At 46.1% G+C, this 25,369-nt stretch overlaps 1 protein-coding gene across 3 annotated transcripts in view; it reads right to left on the bottom strand.

The window, feature by feature from the left end:
- The window catches only part of VEZT (vezatin, adherens junctions transmembrane protein), a 111,776-nt gene that overhangs the window by 85,803 nt on the left and 604 nt on the right, over positions 1-25,369 (bottom strand). For all 3 annotated transcript variants that reach the window (XM_075344812.1, XM_075344813.1, XM_075344814.1), the window contains exon 2: positions 6,580-6,708. In XM_075344812.1, coding sequence (XP_075200927.1) covers positions 6,580-6,708 — 129 coding nt within the window. The remainder of the gene's footprint in view (positions 1-6,579; positions 6,709-25,369) is intronic.

Below are 25,369 nucleotides of genomic sequence, written 5' to 3'. Positions count from 1 at the left end.
ACTGATGCTAAAGTCTCGCGCAGGCGCAGTTAGCAGAGGCCACTATCGCGGGTCCAAGCAGAAACTCTCTCTCTCGTGCACCGGTGATGTATTTGCGCAGGCTCAAGATTATGGGCAGGTACTAGGATGACGCTGGTGAGATCATGCATAGAGCCGCCCATAATCTCGAGCCTGCGCAAATACATCCCCGGCGTGCGAAAAAGATAGTTTCTGCTCAGGCCCACGATAGAGGCCTCTGCTAACTGCGCCTGCGCGAGACTTCGGCATCAGTGTGGAGGATGACGGGGCCGTCGTCATCCATGCAAATCAAGACTGGGGGACAGCGAACAGCAGCAGGAGGGGGGACAAAAGGCGAAATAGAGCCCACCCATCTGGCCAACCAAACTAATTTTCATACGAAAAGGTAATATTTTATAAAGTTGCTTTGTAGGTCTGAGAGGGGGCCAGCAACAAGGTGCACCTTCATAGAATGCAGCCCAGGAGCTGCAGAAGGTGGTGGTATTGGTTCATTAGGGAAAAATCTGGTGACAGGTTCCCATTAACAGGTTAATGGTAGTGGGCAGAGCTCTGCTCTACTCTGGCTGTTAGAGGTAGTTCCTGGCTGCATGTCATATATGTTTATTCCCAACTTTTCCTGTACATTTACGGCAGATGTCGGCAATGGGGAAAAATAGTTTTGTACCATTTTCTGTGTAATTCCCTTTCTGCTTCATAGGTGGATATTGTTGGACAGTACTTGGAAAAACAAGCAGTTTTTCAGTTTACTGAATATTACAATTTGCAGCTATTCTTGAGGTATTAACACTTTAATTTATACAGCTCATTGGCTAGGAGACTGACCGCCATTGCTGTCTATCTGTGCTGCGGCTGCAGGGATTAGAATGTAAAGTGCGCTTCAGCGATCATGGCCAGTTTCAAAGCTGCGCTAACAGAAATAATAAGTTTCTGCTTCACACTTTGCTTTCGTCACAGAATGCTCCTTTGCAGCAATTCCAGCTTTGCGGACCTTTGGCATTCTAACTGTTAATTTGCTGCAGTGACCTGGAGATATTTCAGCCATGCTTCCAGAAGCCCCTCCCACAAGTTGGATTGGCTTGATGGGCACTTTTTCCGTACCATATGGTCAAGCTGCTCCCACAACAGCTCAATAGGGTTGAGATCTGGTGACTGGGCTGGCCACTCCATTACAGATAGAATACCAGCTGCCTGCTTCTTCCCTAAATAGTTCATGCATAATTTGGAGGTGTGCTGTTTTAGGATGAAACTGGCACCAATCAAGCACTGTCCACAGGGTAAGGCATGGCATTGCAAAATGGAGTGATAGCCTTCCTTATTCAAAATCCCTTTTACCTTGTACAAATCTCCCACTTTACCAGCACCAAACAAAACCCCAGACCATCACATTACCTCCACCATGCTTGACAGATGGCGTCAGGCACTCTTCCAGCATCTTTTCAGTAGTACTGCATCTCACAAATGTTCTTCTGTGTGATCCAAACACCTCAAACTTCGATTAGTCTGTCCATGACACTTTTTTCCAATCTTCCTATGTCCAATGTCTGTTCTTTTGTCCATATTACTCTCTTCTTTTTATTAGCCAGTCTCAGATATGGCTTTTTCTTTGCCACTCTGCCCTGAAGACCAGCATCCCGGAGTCGCCTCTTCATTGACACTGGTGTTTTGCGGGTACTATTTAAAGAAGCTGCCAGTTGAGGACCTGTGAGGCGTCGATTTCTCAAACTAGAGACTCTAATGTACTTGTCTTGTTGCTCAGTTGTGCAGCGGGGCCTCCCACTTCTCTTCTACTCTGGTTAGAGCCTATTTGTGCTCTCCTCTGAAGGGAGTAGTACACACCGCTGTAGGAAATCTTCAGTTTCTTGGCAATTCCTCACATGGAATATCCTTCATTTCTAAGAACAAGAATAGACTGTCGAGTTTCACATGAAAGTTCTCTTTTTCTGGCCATTTTGAGAGTTTAATGGAACCAACAAATGTAATGCTCCAGATTCTGAACTAGCTCAAATGAAGGTCCGTTTTATAGCTTCTGTAAATCAGCAAAACTGTTTTCAGCTGTGCTAACATACTTGCACAAGGGTTTTGAACGGATTTCTAAATATCCATTAGCTTTCTAACACAGTTAGCAAACACAATGTACCATTAGAACACTGGATTTATGGTTGTTGGAAACGGGCCTCAATACACCTATGTACACATTGCATTAAAAACCAGACGTTCGCAGCTAGAAAAGTAATTTACAACATTAATGTATAGAGCGTATTCCTGTTTAATTTAATGTTAGCTTCATTGAAAAAACAAATGTGCTTTCTTTCACAAATAAGGAAATATCTAAGTGACCCTAAACGTTTGACCTGTAGTATATACAGTCATATGAAAAAGTTTGGGCACCCCTATTAATGTTAACCTTTTTTCTTTATAACAATTTGGGTTTTTGCAACAACTATTTCAGTTTCAAATATCTAATAACTGATGTACTGAGTAATATTTCTGGATTGAAAACAAAATTTGACCGGTGCAAAAGTTTGGGCACCTCAACATAAAAGTGACATTAATATTTTGTAGATCCTCCTTTTGCAAAAATAACAGCCTCTATTCGCTTCCTGTTGCTTTTAATGAGTTCCTGGATGAAGGTATATTTGACCATTCCTGTTTACAAAACAATTCCAGTTCAGTTAAGTTTGATGGTCGCCGAGCATGGACAGCATGCTTCAAATCATCCCACAGATTTTCAATGATATTCAGGTCTGGGGACTGGGATGGCCGTTGCAGAACATTGTAAATGTTCCTCTGCATGAATACCTGAGTAGATTTGGAGCGGTGTTTTGGATCATTGTCTTGCTGAAATATCCATCCCCTGTGTAACTTCAACTTCGTCACTGATTCTTGCACATTATTGTCAAGAATCTGCTGATACTGAGTTGAATCCATGCGACCCTCAACTTTAACAAGATTCCCGGTGCCGGCATTGGCCACACAGCCCCAAAGCATGATGGAACCTCCACCAAATTTTACTGTGGGTAGCAATTGCTTTTCTTGGAATGCCGTGTTTTTTTGCCTCCATGCATAACGCCTTTTTGTATGACCAAACAACTCAATCTTTGTTTCATCAGTCCACAGGACCTTCTTCCAAAATGTAACTGGCTTGTCCAAATATGCTTTTGCATACCTCAGGTGACTCTGTTTGTGGCGTGCTTGCAGAAACGGCTTCTTTCGCATCACTCTCCCATACAGCTTCTCCTTGTGCAACGTGCGCTGTATTGTTGACCGATGCACATTGACACCATCTGCAACAAGATGAAGCTGCAGTTCTTTGGAGGTGGTCTGTGGATTGTCCTTGACTGTTCCCACCATTCTTCTTCTCTGCCTTTCTGATATTTTTCTTGGCCTGCCACTTCTGGGCTTAACAAGAACTGTACCTGTGTTCTTCCATTTCCTTACTATGTTCCTCACAGTGGAAACTGACAGTTTAAATCTCTGAGACAACTTTTTGTATCCTTCCCCTGAACAACTATGTTGAATAATCTTTGTTTTCAGATCATTTGAGAGTTGTATTAAGGAGCCAATGATGCCACTCTGCATAGGAGATTCAAATAGGAGAACAACTTGCAAGTGGCCACCTTAAATACCTTTTCTCATGATTGGATACACCTGCCTATGAAGTTCAAAGCTCAATGAGGTTACAAAACTAATTTAGTGCTTTAGTAAGTCAGTAAAAAGTAGTTAGGAGTGTTCAAATCAAGAAATTGATAAGGGTGGCCATACTTATGCACCTGACAAATTTTGTTTAAATGCAGATTGCACATTTTCTGTTAGTACAATAAACCTCATTTCAATCCAGAAATATTACTCAGTCCATCAGTTATTAGATATATGAAACTGAAATAGCTGTTGCAAAAATCCAAATTGTTATAAAGAAAAAAGGTTAACATTAATAGGGGTGCCCAAACTTTTTCATATGACTGTATATACACGGTATATTAACATTGTATTATATTATAGCTATATTATATTCAATCTGCTATATTTTAAACTTGCTTTTGCTGAAACTAACACTTAGATATGAAGTCTTATCACTGGAAAAGGAATTTGCTTGATACTGAAATAGCTGAAGGGAAAATTGAGATTTTACAGTGAAACTAACAAAACGATATGTGAGAAAATAAACAATTTGAAACAAGTCTGAACTAATCTCTATAGTAGATGAAGTCGGTTAATGGGAATGCCTCATTAATCAGCAGTAAGTCTGTGGAAGATAAAGTATCTTTTTGTTATATATTAGATGTTGTAGCCGTTCTTTTTTCATTATTAAAACCGTCTCTGGAGCTCCGTGTGCCGCAGTATGGTGCCTTATATGGCCCTGTACTAAAGATAGGCCTTTTCTCTTCTCGTCCTGGAAAATCCCTATAAGATTTTTTTCGCTCACTGCCTAATTCCATTCCTTTTCACATAATTTTGATGACTTTACTATTATTTTCAAATCCCGACATAGTAAAAACAAAAAAAAAAAAAAAAGTGTCCAACTTTTACAGCTAAGCAAGAAAACTACATTTTGTGCCAAGTATAGCCTCTACAAAATGATAACACATCATAAAAGTAAAACCATATAACCACTGGCATTTGTCAAACACTTGTGGTTTAGTGTTTGTATACTTTTTAAAGGAAACTGGTGCCTAAGAATAGACACAGAACAATATTAAAATAAAACAATTAGATAATAAAGTAAACTAGAATCACTACACTGCATAAAAAAAAACTTGTAATAGCGACAACTAAATATATCCAGTCGAGCTGCGGCGGGATAAACATATTTCTTAGTTTCCCTTCAGAGCCTTGTAGAGCAGCCATTGTTTATGGAGGAACCAGATCGGCAGCCAAAAACGCTATCAGTAATTTGCAATTCTAAAAAATGTACAATTCGTGTAGATTTTGCACTAGTTTTTTACAAAAACAAACCAACAAGTTTACATGCATTGGCATGGGATTTATTAACATGTATATCTGCCACAGTGGTATAAAGGTTTGGGCTCACTGCCACAAGCAATTGTAAAAGATATGAAGGTTATATTGTGGTCATGATTATTAAGCAATTTGTATTTTTGATTAATTTTATTATTGAACAACTACAGTGATGTTGGTCTATCCAAAACATGTCCATGGTTATTGGGCCCTCCCTAGCCTAAAAATAGCAGCCTGCAGCCACCCTGGAATTGGCACATCCATTAGATGTACCAATCTTGGCTATTTCCCCAGCTCATACAGATATCCTTAGGCCTCATCCTCCTTCATTACACAAATACACATCACCCGATTGGGATGCATCCCATTGAATCCTAGCCAGACCTTATTATACCACTGCTTATAACTAATTTAATGAAACGTGAGGGAACCTTACAGCCTCCAACTTTGGCCAGCATGTTCCCTGCATTACTGTAGCTGTGTAGTTTTAATTCTGAAACGTTGCGGCATTTCAGAGAAAGCAAACTGCAATCCTGACAGGGGACAATGCAGCTCGGAGTCGCTAGTACAAGGCACAGCTCCCCAGTGGCTTCTCCCCTCTCTCAGATCTTTCACTATGCATACATATAGGGTAGCGAGAAGAGACCACCGGAAACTGGCTTCTTCGACAAGTCACCCGAATTGCATGAGACCCGGCAAACTTTTCAACGTATGTTGTGTTTTTACAGCATGAATCAGACGAATGGTTCCCTTTAAAGGGAACCTGTCACCAGATTTGACGACTATAAGCTGCAGCCAACATCAGTGAGCTCTTATATACAGCATTCCAGAATACTGTATATAACAGCCCAGGCCGCTGTGTAAAATGTAAAAAACACTTTTATAATACTTACCTAGGGGGTGGTCCGGTCCGATGGGTGTCGCTGCTCTCTGGTCTGGCGCCTCCTTTCTGCTGCAATCTCCGTCTGACTTCTATCCAGCCCAGGCCGGCATTGCGGTCATGCGCGAGGACAGGTTAAAGACCGTGCAGTGCAGATCAAAGTGAGCCTGCGCAGGACCTCAATGCCGACCCGTGTGGATGACGTGGGGCGCATCATGCACACGGGCTCCAGAAGAAGGAGGACGGAGATCGCAGCAGAGAGGAGGCACCGGACCGGAGAGCAACGACACCCATTGGACCGGACTGCCCCTAGGTATTATAAAAATGTTGTTTACGCTTTATACAGCGGCCTGGACTCTTATACACAGTATTATAGAATGCTGTATATCAGGGCTCACTGGTGGTAGCCACAGCTCATAAGGGAAAACCTGGTGACAGGTTCCCTTTAATGGACAGACCATCAGTATTTGTACGCAGTAGCACAGTCCTTTGAAAACAATGGCAGCCTATATGTGACCTACTACAGAGATCGCTCAGTTGTTTACCACTGTCTGCTTGTGTAAATAGCCTACTAAATAATGTGTAGTGCCGCCAGTCTGCCCATGGATCTGGCCAAAAATTTGGCTAAAACACTTTAATGAATCAGGGCCTAAGTCCATGGTGATGTTTTTGAAACTTTATTAGATACATGTTCAGTCCTAAGATCATCATTTAAGCATGCCCACCTTCGAGGCTTTGTGAGCCAGTCCTTGACGTCCATTCCCTGTCAAGCTCTCCTCCTCTGGGGAGACCACTGGACATATTTCAAAGTCGGAGTGCCCCAAATCCTGCAGGTACTGAAAGAGTGGTGAATTCTGAAAAGCACAAGATGGCGTACAAGGTCATTATCATATAGACAGTTCATCTGTAAAAAAGTTGGCATGGCAGAAGGCATCACACAGCAGCATATATATTTAAAGGAGTTGTCCGACATTAGCTTAACAAAAATTTTTGAGTTTATCTGTGCTGTATTGTCATATAAATCACACCTACATTGTTATTTTTTGTTTTCTAACTTTAGTTCCTCTTGAATTCACCCTTTATTCTCTGCAGCTCTTGTTTACATTCAGATCCAGCAAACATGACCACTTCCTGTGCAAAACCTCAGTCAGAGCTGTCACCACCCAGCCTCAGTGTCCAGCCCCACCCCCTGCCCGCCCCCTGCACACACATTCCCTGTCAGTATTCTTCCCCAGCACCTGACCTGGTATCACTACAGCATTGCAAATAACAGCCCCACATCGGGCTCTGCACCGCACACGCACACATATGGCTCTGCACCGCACACGTATGCTCTGCACACCACACATATGGCTCTGTACTGCACACATATAGCTCTGTACCGCACACGCACACATGTGGCTCTGCACCGCACACATATGGCTCTGCAACGCACACATATGGCTCTGTACCGCACACATATGGCTCTGTACCGCACACATATGGCTCTGCACCGCACACATATGGCTCTATACCGCACACGTACACATATGGCTCTGCACCGCACACGCACACATATGGCTCTGCACCGCACACATATGGCTCTGTACCGCACACGTACACTTATGGCTCTGCACCGCACACGTACACTTATGGCTCTGCACCGCACACGCACACATATGGCTCTGCACCGCACACGCACACATATGGCTCTGCACCGCACACGCACACATATGGCTCTGCACCGCACACGCACACATATGGCTCTGCACACGCACACATATGGCTCTGCACACGCACAAATATGGCTCTGCACACGCACACATATGGCTCTGCACACGCACACATATGGCTCTGCACACGCACACATGGCTCTGCAGACGCACACACATGGCTCTGCACACGCACACACATGGCTCTGCACACACATGGCTCTGCACACGCACACATATGGCTCTGCACACGCACACATATGGCTCTGCACACACACACATATGGCTCTGCACACGCACACATATGGCTCTGCGCACCCCCCCCCCCATAGGAAACACATGTACGGAATACATACTCACCCTTCCTCGGTCCCCGCCGCTCCTGAACGTTCGCCAGCTGTCTGTGCTCTGGACATCACAGCACAGTAGTGACGTTACCGCTGTGCTGAAGAGAGCACAGACAGCCGGAGGGACAGTGATGAGAAGCAGCGCTGCGCTGCTTCTCCTCAGCACTTTCAAATGTACCGGCATCTGTGATCTGCGATGCCGGTACATTTGAATGTGCGATCCTGGGCAGGGGCCCGGTGCTGGCGCCGACACCAAGGCAGCTGCCGCCAGGCCCCGCCCCCATGTCACGGACCCCACAGCAGTGCAGGGGGAGGTTACTGGAGAGTAAGAGGTGCGGGGGAATGTGTGGGAGGGTGCAGGGAAGGGGGCAGGGACTCCTCGTACTGTACCCGCCCAGCAGGGAGGCGACATGCTGTTTCCACATTTGCATGTCAACATGGCCCTGCCCATGTTGACATGAAATGACCGGAAGCAGCAAAATCGCGGCAGGAGCGGTCACATGACCGCTCTGAGCCGGGGGAGAGGGGCTGACAGCAGGGCAGGTAAGTGGTCTCTATCTACTTACCTGCCCCAATGTAGCCCAATAGGGAAATAAAAAAAAAAAAAAAGTCAAAGAAGCCGGATAACCCCTTTAAATGCATTTTCATTTGTCATGGTCCTATACCATTAGAGGTTATTTCAGTCAAAACCGCATTCAAAACTGAGGACAAACCCTAAGAAGCTTTATTCGGACACTCCTGGTGTCTATTATTGCCTGCAGCGATGACATCATCTCACGGTCAATAAGTGACCTCAGCACCTCTGTCCAAGTAGACAACTTGAGCCGTGGAGCTGAGGCTGCTTTCACACTACGTTTTTTTAACATGCGTCATGAACGTTTTTTTGCTGTAAAAGTGGATCCTGTTTTTACAAAGAAAAACGCATGCAAACGCATGTTATTTTGCAGGATCCTGCCACTTGAAGTTTATAGGCGGGTATTGAAGTCATGTGATTGGGAGTGAGGGGAACTGAACGTGATAGACTAGGAGCCGGCATCTGACAGCTACATACGCTGGTAACCAAGGTAAACATCGGGTAACTAAGCGAAGTGCTTTGCTTGGATACCCGATATTTACCTTGGTTACAAGCGTCCATACCTGCCGGGCTGCCTGCTCCCTGCACACGTAACCAAGGTAAACATCGGGTAACTAAGTGAAGCGCTTTGCTTGGTTACCCGATATTTACCTTGGTTACGAGCATCTGCCGCTCTCGGGAGGGGGAGAGAGACTGATCACACCAGGCTGGTTTCTGGGCATGCTCAGTAGAGCAAGCAGGATGCAGTCTATCAGCATGCCAGCATTCACATGCGTTTGCGTGCAGTATAGTCAGAATCCAGTGAAAAATGGTATTTGGACGCAGCTCAAAAACGCTACAAGTAGCGTTTTTGAAAAAAGTAAAAAAACTGCAAGTCGCTGGATCCTCACTATAACGCACGCAAACGCATGTGAACGCATGCTGACGCGAGTCCATTGCAAAAGCATTGAAATGAAAACGCATTTGCACTGGATCCGTTTTTGAGTTACAAAAACGTTCATGACGCATGTTAAAAAAACGTAGTGTGAAAGCAGTCTGATTGATTCGTTGCAGCACTTTCCACATGAAGTTAGCCTTGAAAACAATGACAAACACCTGGAGCAATAACAGAGACTTAACACTGGCCCCTGGGAGGGTTGAGTAAAGCCCAGTATAATTTTTATAAGATCCCGCTGTTGGGAGAAGTAGTTTTCTAAAAGCGGACAACCACCGTAAACTCCATTCTAAGTTCAGGCCACATGGCGAGTGGTAATCTTGTTAGAAATGCAACTTTAATACGTATAAAGTCATCAGCAAATTTGCATGCGACTACAACTACAACTACTGTGATATGTGGTTTGCATGTGACTACTAGGATTATCAGTTATGTTCTAGCTCTAACCTATTTTTAGTGTTCAGTCCTTTAGCTGATAAGAACCCCTCTTGTCACATTGTACAGTTAAAAATTTGTATCATCAATAAAAAGTTTGTCTATCTTTACCCACTCTTCCTTGCAATAGTGCTCCAAAATTGTCAGATTGTGAGGACATCTCTGGTGTACATCCCTATTCAGATCAAAACTGATTTTTAAATGGATTTGAGTCTAGGCACTAGTAGTAATTCCCTCCACCTTGACTAAACCCCAGTCAACTGCCGAAAAACAGCCACAAAGCATAATGCTGTCTCTACCATGCTTCACGGTGGGTATGGTGTTCTTTTGCTGATGTGCCTTGTTGGCTTTGCACCAAACATACCTTTTGGCCAAAATCTTCAACCCTGGTCTCATCAGACCATAACACATTTTCCCAACACGCAGACAAAGTAGATGTTGGCATAACAAAGTCGTACTTGGAGCGTTTTTTTTTTTTATAAGAAAAGACTGCCGTCATACTACAATACCCCACAGGCCAGACATATGAAGAGTACGGGAGATTGTTGTCACATGCAGGATACAACCAGTACTTGTCAGAAATTCCAGCAGCGCCTTTAATGTTGCGGTAGGCCTCTTGGCAGACCCCAGACCATTTTTCTTTATGTCTTTAACAATTTTTTTTAGAGATATCCACTTCTAAGTAATGACATGGTTTTAAGTTTGTGTATCACTTGATTTGGACAGATAAATGACATTAAAAGATGTTAAAAGTTCTGAAATTATTCTTCTTGGTATGATTTTTTTTACATGAGAATAACTTGGCATTTTAGCAGAAGTGGTTAGACTTTTTATATTAACTGTATGTCAAAAACAGATATATTATAATTAACCGTAAATATTAAAATTGTTTGTTTCTACCAACTCTATCCAACAATACCAATCTCTGATGATTAACCATTTGAAATATGTTTCTACTTATATATCCATTAAACACTAACAAGTTACGTAACTTTCTAATATACTTTTTATTTTAGTATTACACCATTTTCATAATCTCTTCTTGCTTTCAGTGAATGGAAGTGCCTTCATTTAATTAAACAGAGATTGTGTTTCTTATTGTAAGCAATTGCCATACAGCTTACACTATAGCAGCTTAAGAAATTACCATAAGTGTCTTGCAGGGTAGTTTTTGATAAATGTAGTGAATTATAATTGGTGATTATCATTGCTAGGTCAAGCTGGCATGTGCAGGCAGTCCGCCACACCCCCTCCTGTGATTGACACCTCACTGTCAATGTATAATCTCTAAATCAAAAAAGTCTGTGGAGCCTCTGTTAGGAGTCTTGACACAGAAACTAGCCAGATATCCCTCCGGGAAGGACCTGGCCAAGGAGTGGTTCTTTTTAGGAGACCACCATAGCCACCATATTAAGTGGCCCTTTTAGTCACTATCCAACTTTTTGACAAGTTTAAAGATATGACAAGGGAAATATCATGGCCAGGTATCCATCCACAGACAGCTGTTTCGGGGTATTTCCCCTCATCAGTGTGGAGTAGGATTCTGGCCAGGTGGGAGCAATGCCTACCGTAGTAGACCAACAAGACAAAACAATCACTGATCTCGGGGAGACCAGCCAGAGAAAACACTGGAGGGATATCTGGCTATTTTCTGTTTTGAGACTCCTAACAGAGGCTCCACAGACTTTTTTGATTTCTATATTTCCCAGGGAGCAATGCACCAAGGATTTCACTGTGTTGTGCACCCTCGTTGGCTACCGCAGTGTTTTCTCTGGCTGGTCTCCCTGAGATCAGTGCTTGTTTTGTCAATGTACAATCTCTAGTGAGAGCCTGGTGTGTGCGGGGGACAGCTTCCTGGCTCAGCTACATGACTAAAGCTAAAAGTGCAGATTGTTTCAGAACAGTTGTACCCAGTAATGTAAGTGATACGTGGTTGGATTCAGAATCTCTTTGCCTACATCATGCCACTCTCAGATGAGGTAGCAGAAACCTGCTGACCAATTCCCTTTAATTCTAGACTTGCACAAAATCAGGGATTTTGTATTAGCCAAGTGTATAAACAATTATACCAAACAGGTGATAATGATCATCGCTTTCAAATGTAGGTTAAAACACTCTCATTAAGGCCTAAGCCACACGGCGAGAAAATCGGTGCGACTGGAGTGCGATAAAACATCGCATTCCCCTCGGACCAATTCTAGCCTGTGTGTCAGCGCACATGGGCGATTATTTTCTCAGCCCTAATCGGACTGAGAAAACAATCGCAGCATGCTGCGATTGTAATCCGAGACTCTTTCTCTCGCACCCATTCAAGTGAATGGGGCGAGAGAAAAATCGCACTGCACTCGCGGTACACCGGTGTACCGTGCGTGCAGAGCGAGAATGTCTATAGCCGGCTACACAGGCGAGAGGGAGAGAAATCCCTCCCTCCCCTCCTGAGTGCCGGCCCGCCCCCCGCAGCTGAGGTCTGCTCGCACGAACGGACCTCAGTTGCAAGGACACAAGCATGAGACTCGGCCCTGCTGTACTGCCAGCACGAGCCGAGTCTCATGCAAGGGGATCGCAGTAGTCCCCGTGTGGCCCCGGCCTGACTGAAAGAGAAAGCTCTAAGCAGCTTACAACTGGATGAGGAACAACAAAACTCTGATACAACGACGAGACTGTGGAGGACAATTTTATGTTTCAGCTCTCTTTGCAATTGCCAAACAATATTGTCCCAAATGAGCTTGATGAGAGTTCGTTCAATAATGCTGCACGCCTTGGTAGCACATTTAGGTCATGCACACTCCTCGCGGTAATACAAACAGCATGTATCCAGCATTTTGTGGCGAGCATTTTGTGGCGACAAATGGCTGCTGAGAAACTTGCACATTCCTTCGTGAAGGCCTCTTCATGGCGCTGCTCATATGATTTCCAGGTATGTGAAGCCTAATTTCACTTGCAGTATAGAATGGATCACTATCCGTCATTTTTCAAAACAGATGAGACCACATGGGCAACGTCATAAAGAGGCCTACATGAGCGACTGTCATACCGGCCCTACAACACAAGGCTGCATGTTTCTTGTGCTAATATGAGCAACCTACATGGCCTAATGCTTACCACCTCTCAGTACATAGTGGTTGGCGGCTGCAACCACACCCTGGTACTAACTGACAGCCGCCTCTGTACTGATGCACTGCTGAACCGGCTGTTAGTCAGTGCCAGGGTGTGATGTGATAACCAGGGCTCCTTAGCTAGCCCTCAGGCAAGGGGGGGGGTGTTCTAGCTGTCCCTGATCCCAGAAATACATGTGATGGTGACGATCACTAGGCTGCCTTCCTAGCAGTGCTCCTGTACAGCCCTTATCTAACACCTCTCCCCAGCGGAGGGTTGGGACAGGAATGGTGGAACCCACAGGTATGGACAAACCGGGGAAATCAAAACTCATTCACTCAGCATATTCACACAGAGGTATTAGACAATAAGTGATAAGGAGGGAAATAAGAACAGAGAGGAAACAAGACGATGACAGAACTCCACAACACACAAAGCACTACAATAACACTGCATACGGATCGGTATAGCAAAAGCTATTGTTGGCATGGGAAGACAGATTCCTCCATATTACAAAGGCGGAGAATAGCTGTGATAGGTTTTCTCACAACATGTGACCCCAGAGGTAAGAAGTAGGTCAGAAGAAATTAACTCCTGCCAGCCTGATCACAAATGAAGACACAGCTGGTCAACACCTGAGCTTGCCTGTGTAACTCAGAAGCACCAGAGAAACCATACTGTGGAGTGTTACAGTCTGCCATGTGAACAGAGTCTGATGCTGCCATGACACCTGGTGAGTTATAAGCCAAACCCTGTGTGACACGGCGCTGTGGTTACAACTGCCGCTCACTATGCACTGGGCGGAGACTGAAGCCACACCTCTATGACTGAAAGCCAGATGCTGCTGGGAGCAATAAAGGAAATTTCTTCTCGGTAGCTGGGCTTTCACACACTATTAACATACAGATTAACCACATATATGTAGGTTAATAGCATTTTTTTTATAGAACAGGCTCCCTTTAATATAAAAGATACTATGTTATTAACTTCTCGGTCTCTGTCCATATCAATGTTTTTCTTCATTTCATTGTGCCACAAAATCATTCTATCGATGGAAGCCCAAATAACTGAATTCTAACCCAACTCCATTCTGACCATAAATTACCTAACTACAGCTCTCTTATGTCTACTTTCATGCTGCTATTGCGACTTGCAGCTGTAATCGCAGCAAAAGGAGGCGCTACAAAGTATTAACTTAAAGGGGACGAATAATATTGCACGCCCCAATTTTCAGTTTCTTATTTTATACAAAAGTTTAAAATAAGCAATACATTCCGTTAAACCTCACAATTGTGTCCCACTTGTTGTTGATTCTTCCCCACAACATTAACATTTTTATCTTTATGTTTGAAGCCTGAAATGTGGGAAAAGGTTGAAAAATTCAAGGGGGCAGAATACTTTCGCAAGGCACCGTATGTTTTCAAAATTTTGTGTTTGAGTCTAATGCGATATTCACAGCAACTGAGAGAAGAGAAGTGATAAAATTCTTGTTTCTGCAAGGAAAGTCTGTGCAGGATATTCATGGTGATATGTCGCAGACATTGGGGGATCAATGCCCTTCATGTTTCACAGTTAAGAACTGGGTTGCCAAATTTAAAACGGGCCACTTCAGCACCAATGATGAGGAACGTCCTGGATGACCGAGAGTGGTTGCTGTTCCCGAGATCGTCGATGCTGTGCACAACCTCATACTGAAGAATCGACAAATTTCAGCTAAAGCAATAGCAGACATCATGGGGATTTCCCATGAACAAGTTTATGTCATTATCAATGAACATTTGGACATGAGGAAGCTATCTGTAAAGTGGATCCCCAAATGTTTGACAACAGATCAGAGAAGCATGCGAGTGAAAACTTCCCGGGCCATTTGTCAGCGTTTACGGACTGATAAGAACTTTCTGGATCAACTGGCCACTATGGATGAGACCGGGATTTATTTGTATGACCCTGAAAACAAAGAGCAGTCAAAAGAGTGGAGGCACAGTGGTTCTCCTCATCCAAAGAAGTTCAGGGTGCAAAAATCAGCCACTAAGGTGATGGCGTCTGTGTTCTGGGATAAGGAGGGTGTGCTGCTAGTAGACTACCTTCAAAAGGGTTCCACCATCAATGCAAGGTATTACATTAAACTTTTGGACCAATTGAATGCAGCTCTGAAGGCCAAAATGCGTGGCAAGCTGTCCAAAGGAATCTTGTTCCTACAAGACAATGCCTCCGTTGACACTGCACAAGCAACCACAGCAAAACTGGCAGAGCTGGGCTTCCAGTTGTTTGACCACCCACCTTATTTACTAGATCTAGCTCCCTCCGACTACCATCCCGTGGAGTGTATGTGGAATAAATGTAAAGTTTCATCATCCTATCTTGTTTCTTTCTGTGTAAAGCCAAATATTTATCACCAGCCCTTGATATACTGGCACTATCATGCTGATCCTATACATACCTTTAGCTGTCAGCTAGGATGTATAGGTTTTCAAACACAAGGAAGTAAAGTTTGTAAAATGAGCAGCTTTTTGAATAATACCAGCTGCCTATCAGCTGATAGCTGGAGTAGGTATTCATAGTGATTCCCGCCCCCCTGCCTGTCCGTCCTTCCACTGTTATTTATGCTAATTCTATTAAAGAATCGTTTTACTAAGTATCTAGAAGGACCTGTGCTGATGTCATACCCATGTGACCAGAAGGTAGCTGATACCAGAAAGCAACATTATTTTTCCGTTGGCTGAGGTCACATGGGTATAACATCAGCACAGGTCCTTGTAACCACTTGGTAAAACGATTCGAAAACAATATATATATATATATATATCCTTTCACATGTAAAGCGCCATGGAATTGATGGTGCTATAATAATAAATAATAATAATATAATAGGATTAGCATAAATAACAGGGGAGGATGGACAGGCAGGGGCTATGAATACCCACCCCAGCTATCAGCTCATCGGCAGCTGCTGCCACTCAAAAAGCTGCTCATTTTACAAACTTTACTTGCTTGTGTTTCAAATCCTATACATCGGAGCTAACAACTAATGGTATGTATAGAATCATCCTGATAGTGCGAGTATAGCACTGGCTTTAGCTTATATACGAAAATCCTGGTGATTAGTGTGCTTAAATGCTACCTCTAGGGATAGTCGAGCCCTGTGATCGACTGGCCTTCGGCACTCTCTGAAGCATGAAGAAAGCGGCAATGCGCATGATCAACAATTGCTTTGTTCTTAACAGGTATTTTATAGCCAGGGTCTCAGGCTCTGTGCTGGTTTCAGCGGTCGGACCCCCAGTGATCGGGAAGTTAGTTAGACCCCATCCTATAGATAGGTGATATCTATCATATATGAGAATACCTCTTTAAAAAGGTACTTCTAGGTAAGAAGATATTTATTGTTATGACCTGCATCTGTTTCCGGGAATTTCCTTCAACAAGCTTCAACTGAATCTGTGAACAAGCACAAACAATGTTTGCTTTGTCTCCTGTTTACCCAGCCGCACAATCCCTGCCATTGAATCAACTGTCTGAACCTACAGTTTATGGCTTCTTCCGGCTTACATAGAAATAGTGCAAGGAAACAACATGACACACAGGTAAGAAGGTACTGCACCTTTCACCAGATAGAATATCCTTCAAGGCTATGTCACTGAATGAATATATGTTACGTACTGTCAGACATTAATCACCAGAAGCCACCAGACAGACGTCCACATTCTTTGGCAGTGATCGGCACTTGTAATAGAGGGAAATTTCCCATCGCATGTATATACTTGTTATAGCTGTGCACATCTTAGTGACTTCATCTAGCAGTGTTTAGACGTATGAACTTTTCATGCACTTATTTTCTTTTTTTTTACGGTTTCTTATAAAACTGTAAAATCAGTGAAGTATTTGAACAAGTTCAGACTTTGCATGAAATGGTCACACAGATCAGTAACATATACACATAACAACGACTAGAATAGCATGTTTTATGTGCCCTGGTGGCAAAATGATGAGGAGACTTAAAGTGAACTGCATGTTCGGTCCTCTCAACCTCTTTGTGTGACCCCCTTAGGCTCTGTGACCTCTGATGTCCGGTGAGGTCACGTCAACTTCCTACTCACCTGAGTGACTGGACTGTGGGCAGTATTTCACCACTCATTACAGCCCAGAGTTGCTCCTGCTTGCGGTGCTCTGCAATGAAGGAGAGCAGGGAGATGCTGGGCTGTGACAAGCGGTGAAACACCACCCACAGACCAGACACTCAGGAAGACAGGGGCCCACCTCAGTTGACAAGACATCATCGGACATCAGATGTCACAGAGCCCGGGGGTGACGCCGCTCATAGGCACTATTGGCAACACAAGGTATTTGAGAGAAACCTCGTTTCTCAACATATTGATGTGGCCAGTAATGAAGAGGGGTGAACCACCTTTTTAATTCCATTACCCGCATAGACTTGGGTGCAGCCCTGGTTGTGATGCAGCGGGATTCTTCTAGATTTTACTCTACCAATCAAAAATAGTAAAGGCCGAATTAAAACGTTTTCTTTGACTGTTTCCTTCAGAAGTGCACCGCTGCCAGCCCTTGGAGTCCTACATGCCTCTGCAGCATAGGAGAAGTGCACCGCTGCCAGCCCTTGGAGTACTACATTCCTCTGCAGCATAGGAGAAGTGCACCGCTGCCAGCCCTTGGAGTCCTACATTCCTCTGCAGCATAGGAGAAGTGCACCTCTGCCAGCCCTTGGAGTCCTTCATGCCTCTGCAGCATAGGAGAAGTGCACCGCTGCCAGCCCTTGGAGTACTACATTCCTCTGCAGCATAGGAGAAGTGCACCGCTGCCAGCCCTTGGAGTCCTACATTCCTCTGCAGCATAGGAGAAGTGCACCGCTGCCAGCCCTTGGAGTCCTTCATGCCTTTGCAGCATAGGAGAAGTGCACCTCTGCCAGCCCTTGGAGTCCTTCATGCCTCTGCAGCATAGGAGAAGTGCACCGCTGCCAGCCCTTGGAGTACTACATTCCTCTGCAGCATAGGAGAAGTGCACCGCTGCCAGCCCTTGGAGTCCTACATTCCTCTGCAGCATAGGAGAAGTGCACCGCTGCCAGCCCTTGGAGTCCTACATGCCTCTGCAGCATAGGAGAAGTGCACCGCTGCCAGCCCTTGGAATCCTACATTCCTCTGCAGCATAGGAGAAGTGCACGGCTGCCATTCCTTGGAGTCCTACATGCCTCTGCAGCATAGGAGAAGTGCACCGCTGCCAGCCCTTGGAGTCCTTCATGCCTTTGCAGCATAGGAGAAGTGCACCTCTGCCAGCCCTTGGAGTCCTTCATGCCTCTGCAGCATAGGAGAAGTGCACCGCTGCCAGCCATTGGAGTCCTACATTCCTCTGCAGCATAGGAGAAGTGCACCGCTGCCAGCCCTTGGAGTCCTACATGCCTCTGCAGCATAGGAGAAGTGCACCGCTGCCAGCCATTGGAGTCCTACATTCCTCTGCAGCATAGGAGAAGTGCACGGCTGCCAGCCCTTGGAGTCCTACATGCCTCTGCAGCATAGGACAAGTGCACCGCTGCCAGCCATTAGAGTCCTACATTCCTCTGCAGCATAGGAGAAGTGCACCGCTGCCATTCCTTGGAGTCCTACATGCCTCTGCAGCATAGGAGAAGTGCACCGCTGCCAGCCCTTGGAGTCCTACATTCCTCTGCAGCATAGGAGAAATACACCGCTGCCAGCCATTAGAGTCCTACATTCCTCTGCAGCATAGGAGAAGTGCACCGCTGCCAGCCATTAGAGTCCTACATTCCTCTGCAGCATAGGAGAAGTGCACCGCTGCCAGCCATTGGAGTCTTACATTCCTCTGCAGCATAGGAGAAGTGCACCGCTGCCAGCCCTTGGAATCCTACATTCCTCTGCAGCATAGGATTAGTGCACCGCTGTCAGCCCTTGGAGTCCTACATTCCTCTGCAGCATAGGAGAAGTGCACCGCTGCCAGCCATTAGAGTCCTACATTCCTCTGCAGCATAGGAGAAGTGCACCGCTGCCAGCCATTAGAGTCCTACATTCCTCTGCAGCATAGGAGAAGTGCACCGCTGCCATTCCTTGGAGTCCTACATGCCTCTGCAGCATAGGAGAAGCGCACCGCTACAAGCCCTTGGAGTCCTACATTCCTCTGCAGCATAGGAGAAGTGCACCGCTGCCAGCCATTAGAGTCCTACATTCCTCTGCAGCATAGGAGAAGTGCACCGCTGCCAGCCATTGGAGTCTTACATTCCTCTGCAGCACAGGAGAAGTGCATGGCTGCCAGCCCTTGGAATCCTACATTCCTCTGCAGCATAGGAGAAGTGCACGGCTGCCAGCCCTTGGAGTCCTACATGCCTCTGCAGCATAGGAGAAGTGCACGGCTGCCAGCCCTTGGAGTCCTACATGCCTCTGCAGCATAGGAGAAGTGCACCGCTGCCATTCCTTGGAGTCCTACATGCCTCTGCAGCATAGGAGAAGTGCACCGCTGCCATTCCTTGGAGTCCTACATGCCTCTGCAGCATAGGAGAAGTGCACCGCTGCCAGCCCTTGGAGTCCTACATTCCTCTGCAGCATAGGAGAAGTGCACCGCTGCCTACCCTTGGAGTCCTACATTCCTCTGCAGCATAGGACAAGTGCACCGCTGCCAGCCCTTGGAGTCCTACATGCCTCTGCAGCATAGGAGAACTGCACCGCTGCCAGCCATTGGAGTCCTTCATGCCTTTGCAGCATAGGAGAAGTGCACCGCTGCCAGCCCTTGGAGTCCTTCATGCCTTTGCAGCATAGGAGAAGTGCACCGCTGCCAGCCCTTGGAGTCCTTCATGCCTCTGTAGCATAGGAGAAGTGCACCGCTGCCAGCCCTTGGAGTCCTACATGCCTCTGCAGCATAGGAGAAGTGCACCGCTGCCAGCCCTTGGAATCCTACATTCCTCTGCAGCATAGGAGAAGTGCACCGCTGCCAGCCCTTGGAGTCCTACATGCCTCTGCAGCATAGGAGAAGTGCACCGCTGCCAGCCCTTGGAGTCCTTCATGCCTTTGCAGCATAGGAGAAGTGCACCTCTGCCAGCCCTTGGAGTCCTTCATGCCTCTGCAGCATAGGAGAAGTGCACCGCTGCCAGCCATTGGAGTCCTACATTCCTCTGCAGCATAGGAGAAGTGCACCGCTGCCAGCCCTTGGAGTCCTACATGCCTCTGCAGCATAGGAGAAGTGCACCGCTGCCAGCCATTGGAGTCCTACATTCCTCTGCAGCATAGGAGAAGTGCACGGCTGCCAGCCCTTGGAGTCCTACATGCCTCTGCAGCATAGGACAAGTGCACCGCTGCCAGCCATTAGAGTCCTACATTCCTCTGCAGCATAGGAGAAGCGCACCGCTGCCATTCCTTGGAGTCCTACATGCCTCTGCAGCATAGGAGAAGTGCACCGCTGCCAGCCCTTGGAGTCCTACATTCCTCTGCAGCATAGGAGAAATACACCGCTGCCAGCCATTAGAGTCCTACATTCCTCTGCAGCATAGGAGAAGTGCACCGCTGCCAGCCATTAGAGTCCTACATTCCTCTGCAGCATAGGAGAAGTGCACCGCTGCCAGCCATTGGAGTCTTACATTCCTCTGCAGCATAGGAGAAGTGCACCGCTGCCAGCCCTTGGAATCCTACATTCCTCTGCAGCATAGGATTAGTGCACCGCTGTCAGCCCTTGGAGTCCTACATTCCTCTGCAGCATAGGAGAAGTGCACCGCTGCCAGCCATTAGAGTCCTACATTCCTCTGCAGCATAGGAGAAGTGCACCGGTGCCAGCCATTGGAGTCTTACATTCCTCTGCAGCATAGGAGAAGTGCACCGCTGCCAGCCATTGGAGTCTTACATTCCTCTGCAGCACAGGAGAAGTGCATGGCTGCCAGCCCTTGGAATCCTACATTCCTCTGCAGCATAGGAGAAGTGCATGGCTGCCAGCCCTTGGAGTCCTACATGCCTCTGCAGCATAGGAGAAGTGCACGGCTGCCAGCCCTTGGAGTCCTACATGCCTCTGCAGCATAGGAGAAGTGCACCGCTGCCATTCCTTGGAGTCCTACATGCCTCTGCAGCATAGGAGAAGTGCACCGCTGCCAGCCATTGGAGTCTTACATTCCTCTGCAGCATAGGAGAAGTGCACCGCTGCCTACCCTTGGAGTCCTACATTCCTCTGCAGCATAGGACAAGTGCACCGCTGCCAGCCCTTGGAGTCCTACATGCCTCTGCAGCATAGGAGAAGTGCACCGCTGCCAGCCATTGGAGTCTTACATTCCTCTGCAGCATAGGAGAAGTGCAGTGGTGCTGAGACTGGTCAGGTCATGGGATCTGGGCAGCTTTAGAAGGTCAGGAGTAGGCTGTACAACATAAAGCCTGCAAGTGACGCCTGCTCCCTATCTAGCTAACTGGCAACTCAGGACACAGCAGGGTGGTCAGTAAGCTAGGAAAGGTGTTTGGTATAGGTGGTCTCCTTGACTGGAGACTGCCCTTCCAGTGGTTGTTCCTTCCCGGTGAAAGACCTGGCTAGTTTCCTGGCAGCGTTGAGAAACACGTGATGGTGTCTCCGCGGCTTTCTTATTTGCATACTTCCCAGGGGACGTTGCTCTAGAATCACTGCATTGAGAAACACGTGATGGTGTCTCCGCAGTGGATATGTTGATCTCCCTAAGGTCAACAATGCTTGCTTAAGTAGTCTTTTACTAGGCATTGCCCCCACTAGCCAGATTCCTACTCAACACTGATGAGGGGCAAATACCCCAAAACGGCTGTCTGTGGATGGATACCATGTTTGGTATAGGTGATCTCCTTGACTGGAGACTGCCCTTCCCGTGGTTGTTCCTTCCCGGTGAAAGACCTGGCTAGATTCCTGGCAGCGTTGAGAAACACGTGATGGTGTCTGCGCGGCTTTCTTATTTGCATACTTCCCAGGGGGCGTTGCTCTAGAATCACTGCGTTGAGAAACACGTGATGGTGTCTCCGCAGTGGATATGTTGATCTCCCTAAGGTCAACAATGCTTGCTTAAGTAAGCTAGGAAAGAGCTGTACACAAGGACACTAAGACGGGCTTTGCACACTACGACATCGCAGGTGCGATGTCGGTGGGGTCAAATTGAAAGTGACGCACATCCGGCACTGCATGCGACATCACAGTGTGTAAAGCCTAGATGATACGATTAACGAGCGCAAAATCGTCGTAATCGTATCATCGGTGCAGCGTCGGCGTAATCCATAATTACGCTGATGCGATGGTTCGATGTTGTTCCTCGTTCCTGCGGCAGCACACATCGCTGTGTGTGAAGCCGCAGGAGCGAGGAACATCTCCTACCGGCGTCACTGCGGCTTCCGTAGGATATGCGGAAGGAAGGAGGTGGGCGGGATGTTTACATCCCACTCATCTCTGCCCCTCCGCTACTATTGGCCGCCTGCCGTGTGACGTCGCAGTGACGCCGCACGACCCGCCTCCTTAATAAGGAGGCGGGTCGCCGGCCAGAGCGACGGTCGCAGGACAGGCGAGTCCATGTGAAGCTGCCGTAGCGATCATGTTCGCTACGGCAGCTATCACAAGGATATCGCTGCTGCGACGGGGGCGGGGACTATCGCGTGCGACATCGCAGCATCGGCTTGCGATGTCGCAACGTGCAAAGCCCGCCTTAGAATCAATCCATTCTTGAGAATAATAAGAAGTAAATTGCAGGTTAGAATTTTACCCATATAAGAACCTGAGAGAACCACTTTCACTCATACAGTTGACTGATATATGTTGGTGTTTGGACCCTGACGTGCGCAATATGTGGGTGATTGCATCAGTGGGGGGTTTCTGTACAGTTGGGCATTACCATACCTCCAGATCCACACAGAGGTCCTAGCAGAGCGCACTCTCAGGGGCTGAGCGTTCACAACACATTTGCATTAGCTAACCTCAACAAGCACAGGCTATGCAGCATGGAAATGACATGGAAATCACCCTCCGTCATTCTAACAGGCTGCTGGCTGGTGCCAAGCATGAAAACACAATATGGGGATATATGAATAGTAAACGTCATTTTAGGGTCACAGCAAGACGTTTGTTAGGCATGGATTAGTGTCATAAACAACCATCAGGGCGAGAGTGTTGCTACAGCTGGAGAGCACGTTAGAGCAATGTCTGCTTGTATATGAGCATTCATCCTTACCAGTGATGAGCGAGCACTACCATGCTCGAGTGCTCAGAACCCGCACTTAGACGCTTGGATAGGCGCGACTCGTGTACCAAGCATAATGGAAATCAATGGGAAACTAGAGCTTTTTCTGCGAAATCTTCCAGAAAAATGCTCTAGTTTCCCATTGATTTCCATTATATTTGGTACTCGAGTGGAGCCTGTTTGTTACCAGTACCGAGCCCCCGAGAATGGTAGTGCTCACTCATTACTAATACTTACCTTTTTATATTATTTCTACAATAAATATTGATTGGTGAGGGTCTCGGTCTCTGTTGTTATCACCTAAAGTTATGGTCTACAGTGGTATTCACAATTCTGCTGGCTTCAGAGCTGTAATCTGCCTGCACGGGTGATATGTGATCTAGGGAGTTAAGTTTGGAAACACTAAGGCTATGTGCGCACGTTGCGTTTTTACCCACGTTTCCGCTGCGTTTTTACCTGCGTTTTTGTGCCAAAACGCATGCATTTTGGTTTTCCAGCAGAGTCTATGGGAAAAGATGAAATCCTGTCTGCACTTTGCTTTTTTTTCTGCAGCGTTTAATTTGCATATTTTTGGTCAAAAACCATGCAGAAAAAGAAGCAGCATGTCAATTGTTTTTGACATTTCTGCAGCGTTTCCTTAACATTGCAGTCAATGAGAAATGTCAAAAACCAAGATTCTTCAATTTTCCTGCGTTTTACCTGCTTTTTAGGTGCAGAAAACATGCGTTTTAGTTTTAGACAAACAAAACGCATGCTTTTCTAACATTAAATTAATGGAATAATATGTCCCTTTACACACACACATAATCCGACAAATAAATTAAAGAAAATTATGGGTTTTTTTCTATTTTTGGAATTAATATGATAAAACCGCTATATTTTCAAGAAATATAACTATTTTCTTTAATAATTCTAAAATGATCTATGTTTTGCTTTTTTTTCTCTTTTTTCATTCTGTTTGACTATTTAATCTTTATTTAGCAGTGTCTTGATGTTCAAAACGCATCTGTGAAAACGCATGTGGAAACGCATGGAAAAAGCGCTAAAAACGCATCAAAAACATGGTAAATACCCATGCGTTTTTAGTGCTAAAAAATGGTCAAAAGCCATTTTGTCAAAAACCAAGGGCTTAAAAACGCGCAGAATAAACTGCAGGCACTACAAACTGCAACGTGCGCACATAGCCTAACTGATCCACTGCATCGCAGGTGCTGAGCCAGACTGTTTAGGCTAGGTTCACACTTCCGTTAAAATGTATCCCTCACAATTCGCGGCTCTGGTAAACAACGCGATCCGTTAAGCGGATTCCGTTGTGTCCTATAGACTTGCATTAGTGGCGGATTGCGACTGATGACCTTGGGAGCAACGCAGAATGTAACGTTTTTCGGGCCGTCAAAATCAACGCACCGCACAGGAATACGTTGCAATCCGTCACGCTTGTAATGTATGTCTATGGTGCTGGATTCCGTCGTAATCCGTCTTACGATGGAATCCAGCGCTGGATTCCGTCATGCTCTACTGAGCATGCCCAGCATGTTTGGCACGCCCACTGGGCTGTCCCAAACACAAACGGATCATGACTGATCTGTCAAAAAACGGACGCATAGCGGATGTAACGGACGTGACGGATCAGTTTTTTCACATCCGTTGCGTCAGTTGACAACTAAAAAACGACGGATCCGTTGCTGACGAACCTGACGGAAGCAAAACAAAACAACGGAAGTGTGAACCTAGCCTTTAGCCAGCTTCTCATCAGACATCCCTAAAGACCCCGTCACACGCAGAGATAAATCTTTAGCAGATCTGTGGTTGCAGTGAAATCATGGACATATTGTTCCATTTGCACACAGCCACAAACCTGCCACTGATTGTCCACAATTTCACTGCAACCACAGATCTGCCACAGATCTGCCACAGATCTGCCACAGATCTGCCACAGATCTGCCACAGATCTGCCACAGATCTGCCACAGATCTGCCACAGATCTGCCACAGATCTGCCACAGATCTGCCACAGATCTGCCACAGATTTATCTCTGTGTGTGACAGGGCCTTAAGTGTTAGCAATGACAAGCAGCAGAAGTGTGAATTCTGCTCTGGATTCTAACATCAGCTGAAATACCACTGCTGGAAAGTGTTCTTTCAATGTGGACATACACTTGGCTCATGCATGTGGCTGGAAATGGAAGTGGGGCTTGGAGATCACTATTTAAATGGTCAAGGTCCAGGAGAAATCTCTCTGATTACCCCTCCCCTGAGATCAGAGAT

The sequence above is a fragment of the Anomaloglossus baeobatrachus genome, chromosome 4 (genome assembly GCF_048569485.1).
Source record: "Anomaloglossus baeobatrachus isolate aAnoBae1 chromosome 4, aAnoBae1.hap1, whole genome shotgun sequence".
Classification (NCBI taxonomy): domain Eukaryota; kingdom Metazoa; phylum Chordata; class Amphibia; order Anura; family Aromobatidae; genus Anomaloglossus; species Anomaloglossus baeobatrachus.
Note: the sequence above shows the minus strand (reverse complement) of the source record. Positions and strands in the feature narration are given on the sequence as shown.